General features: G+C 36.0%; 1 protein-coding gene across 1 annotated transcript in view; it reads left to right on the top strand.

Moving 5' to 3' along the window:
• Positions 1–4,462, top strand: part of GAK (cyclin G associated kinase) — a 128,741-nt gene that overhangs the window by 101,291 nt on the left and 22,988 nt on the right. The window contains exons 21-22 of the mRNA XM_027836261.1: positions 1,036–1,524; positions 3,978–4,151. Of these exons, the coding sequence (XP_027692062.1) occupies positions 1,036–1,524; positions 3,978–4,151 (663 nt within the window). The remainder of the gene's footprint in view (positions 1–1,035; positions 1,525–3,977; positions 4,152–4,462) is intronic.

The raw sequence follows: 4,462 nt of genomic DNA, 5'->3' as shown, positions 1-4,462 counted from the left end.
AGTTGTTTTGATTTGCATTTCTCTAATCAATGGTGATTTAGAGCATTTTTTCATATGACTAGATGGCTTTAATTTCTTCATCTAAAAACTGCCTATTCATATCCTTTGACCATTGATTAATTGGGGAATAACTTATATTCTTATAAATGGACTCAGTTCCACATATATCTTGGAAATGAGACTTATCAGAGAAACTTGCTGTAAAGATTTTTTTCCTAGTTAACTTTTTCCTTTCTAATCTTAGCTCTATTTGGATTTGTTTGTGTAAAAACTTTCAACTTTGTATAATCTAATATTTTCCATTTTATCTTCTTTGATCCACTCTATCCCTTATTTATTCATAAACTTTTCTTCTTTTCATAGATCAGAAAGGTAATTTCTTCTTTGTTTCTCTGATTTGTTTGATGACTTTTCATGTCATGTATCCTTGCTCCTTGTACACAAATTAGGTTCTTGTATTCATCATCCTGCAACTATATAATAGTCATTCTTGCTTTTCACCCCCTGGCTTATTCTCTTCTCATCTGGAGTGTGTCCTTGCCTTTTTCTAGCTTTCCAGATACTTCATCTTCTGACATACATTTCTTCAAGGCTCAATTTAAATTCCCTTTCCTTCTTGAAGCCTTCCTGTTATTTCCAGGTTTCTGTAGCCCTTATTAATCTTTCTCTTCTGACTTTCTTTAGATATTAGCACAACACATTGTACATGCCATCATTATTCATTTTATTTCAGTTAATTGTCTTGCATCATTTATTTAACATGCATGGTAAATCCTGTTCTTCCATCTAAAGTATTAGCTTCCTGAGCACAAAGATCATTACTTCTGTAACATCTGCCAAGTGTATAGTATTTAACCAATGAATATATGCTTATTAATTGACTCTTTTTTGTGTGTATGCAAAAGAAAATGTTATAATCATGAAAATCTTACAGGAATGTTGCCCTAAGCTTTTGAAACTTAATTGCTCTACTAATCTGTGTTTTCTCTCACCCCTGTTGTTCCTCACCCCTACTGCCCCCTCCCAATTTTGCAGAAGGAAAAGTATCAGAATCTGGAGTAGAAAATAACTTTCTTAAAGAAAACCATGTTGTCCTGAATGAAGACAGGGATGGAAGTGAGTTATCTGATGAAGAACCTTCTACTTTCCCTGGTGAGAACAAAGTAATTACTGTTGAAGAAGAAAAGTCAAGTGCCCCTGAAAAAGCAGGAGATGAAAATTTACTTTTCGATACAGATTATGAACCCTCAGCCCAGCTGCAAGAGCCACAGCAAGAAGACAGTGTTGATTTGCTCGGCTTGGACTCTGACGCTGGACCAGAGCAAAGCCATGCTGCCAAAGAAATTCAGAGCTCTTCTAGCAATGCTGATTTGTTAAGCAATCTCTTTGTTGCCCATGCAGCCATTTCAGAAGAGCCTACGGGGGACTTGCTTGGGGCAGGGACAGATTTCTTTTTCAGTGGCCCTCCTCCTCCTGCAGATAATGCACAGAGCACTTCACAAAATGTAGCTCACTCTTCAGCTGGTATGTACTTTTTCAATAATGTTCTAAGTGTGAATTTCTCGTTAGAATGAATAATAAATATCAAGATAAGTGAACTTTTAGTTTTTCTTACTCTACTTTGCTTCCTGCTTTGGTCCATGGATCTAAGACTTGAAAAAAGAAAGGAAACAATAGAGTGTATATATAGCTGAATTTTATGGCTGAAGGTCTATCTGCTCACTGTAGATATGATGGAGAAGCCTTCAGAAGTTCTGTGCTGAATAGAACTGGAAATCAATTGATTTTGTTGATATGCCTGTGATAAGGAATCTAGAATGTCTGCGCTGGGGAGATTAGTAGAGGAGAGGAGGAAACAGATCTAGCAGGTAGAAGCAGCTGTGAAATTTGTGAATTTGAATGACATGGTGAAAGCTCCTGAACTGCAAGGGATCTCATGGATCATTTAGTCATAGAATCATAACACTTTAGAGTGGAAGGGTCCTAAAGATCATCTGGTCTAGTATGCTCATTATTTTGAATGAAATGTGAAATAACTTACCTCAGGTCACTTAATGACAACCAGCATGTAGGTCTCCACTCAGAGTTAGATAAATCATTTTCCACTCCACCTTCTGTCTGTCCCTAGAAAGTACTGAAGGAGATAAATCCTTTTTGTAAAGGTAAAGAAGAGATGAATAGAGGTTGGATTGCCATGCAAGTTTCGAGATAGTGGCCTTCTAATTAGCCAGTGAATGAGGGGAGGCCCATCCTGCCGTATCTTCAGGTTGCCCAGTATAGTATACTTTAGAAATGATACATGATTGGCCTCATCTGAGATGTTATTGGCCACATTACTGGTACTGTTTGACATCTCCCTTCTGGAAATATACTTCCTGATCACATCCCATTGCTGTTCTAGACTGAAAACTAGCCTTGGCTTTGTGGAGCCTTCACTACTGCAGAGTTTGCTGGGAAGTAAATTTCTATAAAATGACTTTTTTCCCATTGACTTTCATTGCATAGGAGATCTGTTCTTAAGGAATGAATCCTCCAGTAGACTTGAATTCAAAACTTTCATTGGAGAGGTTAAATTTTGGCTAAGATCTCAAATGTGCTGGCTAAAATGGTTTCTATGGTTTCTCAATACCATCATCTGTCCTCTCCCAATATCATTCTTCCTCTGTTGTTGCCTCACTTTGCCTCCCAAATACTAGGGAATCCATAGGCATGGGGAAAAGTCTGAATTCCATATTTGTAGCTTCCAGAGCAAAATTTAGTTCACCTCTCTTCTCATTTTGTCTTGAGGTTTACAAAGGCTGATGATAATAGAGTTAAGGCTACATTATCATCAGTAAGCATTGCCATCTAACAGGTATAATACTTCACCAATAAATTCCTTATGTTTGAGCCATCATTTTAAAAGTTCATTGATTTAATGTCCTACTTGATTAATTTTGTAACTTCATTTGAAATAATTTTAAATAATTTCCTCAAAACAAAGGACAGTTATTGTGAGTGACATTAGAATTTCCCCTGAAATACCAAAATTTTACCTTTTAAAATCCTTTTTTTTACCCTTTTGTAGAAATAAAGGGATAAGATTCCTTTTATGGAAATAATATAAATTCAAATTGGAAAATGGAAGATGTCAAGAAACTTTTGTAGTTTTAGTTTTCGGGATGCCAGGATTCACCCTTATTTTACACAGTACTAGAATTTAGTGAAAAGCCATTCCTGATAATTTAGACATTTAAATTTATAGAAGATAGCCTTTTGAGATTTTCCAGGTCTCTGATCTTCTAATCTTTAATTTTACCCACTGTTGTTACTTGGACCTGACTGAATAAATTGAAAGAGTTCTGAATAACCTGCAAACAAGTGGCTGTGGAATTAACTCTTCTTCAGGTCCTGTCAAGTATGAGATTCTAATGTTCCCAGCAGTTACAAGATAAACAGACTGAATGCTTAGCTGTAGCAGCTTACCTTACAATTAAATGCTGTATATAACTTCCTGGAATCCATTTCTTTCCACTACTACACCAGTGTAATTAATTTAATTAATTTTAGCATACAGATTTTGCCACAACAATATGCTCAATCTGTGTGGTATTTCGGAGACTTCTCTTGAATCTGGCTCGGTCTATAAGAGGCCTCTAGGATAGAGGCATGAGGTGGCCAAAGAATTAATGTGAAGGGAGTAGCTTCCGTGGGAAAAGTACCATGTGCTTGAATTGATGAGGTGCCAATAAAGATTTTTTTTTTGTTTAATTGTATAATTGCTTTTTTTTGTTATTATCATTGTGAAATAATTTTTTTTTGCCTTTGTTACCCCTCAGGGAGGAAGGGCAGTAGTTCTGTCACAATGATAAAACATTTACTTAAAAATATTTCTTGTAGGACTTCATCTTACCTTTAATTAAGTGGGTTAAAGTAAAAAAATTCTCCCGTTAGTAAATTCTAACAGCTCATGTTATTTTGGCTACCATTTTCCTTAGCTGATCCATTCGATCCATTCACGATGTCATCCAGTTCAGAAACTCAGAGTCATTCCAATCCTGATCTGTTTGAAGATTTTCTTAATCCCAGTTCTGCACCAGCCTCATCCAGTATGTTTCCTTCTACACACAGCGCACCTCCTCCCTCTTCCAGCTCTGACTTCTTACATTTAGGTGAGTGAACCTTGGCTATTGTTTTTTAAATTTTGATGTTGCTATAGTGGGAGGCTGTGGGCTGATCAAAAGATTTATATCTGATGTTTAAATTAAATTTCTTATCTTGTGCCATTTATTGTAATGAAGTCTCTGTTGTGGGTATAAAAAGAGCACACATCTCTTGTGAAAATGTCTGCTCAAAACTAACATAATTCATAAAATTTTAATATGTACCAACCTCTACTCATTTTGTAATATTAGTTTTCTGAGGATGACAAAATGGTATACTTGTGTGGGGTTTTTTCCCCCCAAACTAATTATGTGTTGGA

The sequence above is a fragment of the Vombatus ursinus genome, unplaced genomic scaffold (genome assembly GCF_900497805.2).
Source record: "Vombatus ursinus unplaced genomic scaffold, bare-nosed wombat genome assembly UNPS02014818.1, whole genome shotgun sequence".
Classification (NCBI taxonomy): Eukaryota; Metazoa; Chordata; class Mammalia; order Diprotodontia; family Vombatidae; genus Vombatus; species Vombatus ursinus.
Note: the sequence above shows the minus strand (reverse complement) of the source record. Positions and strands in the feature narration are given on the sequence as shown.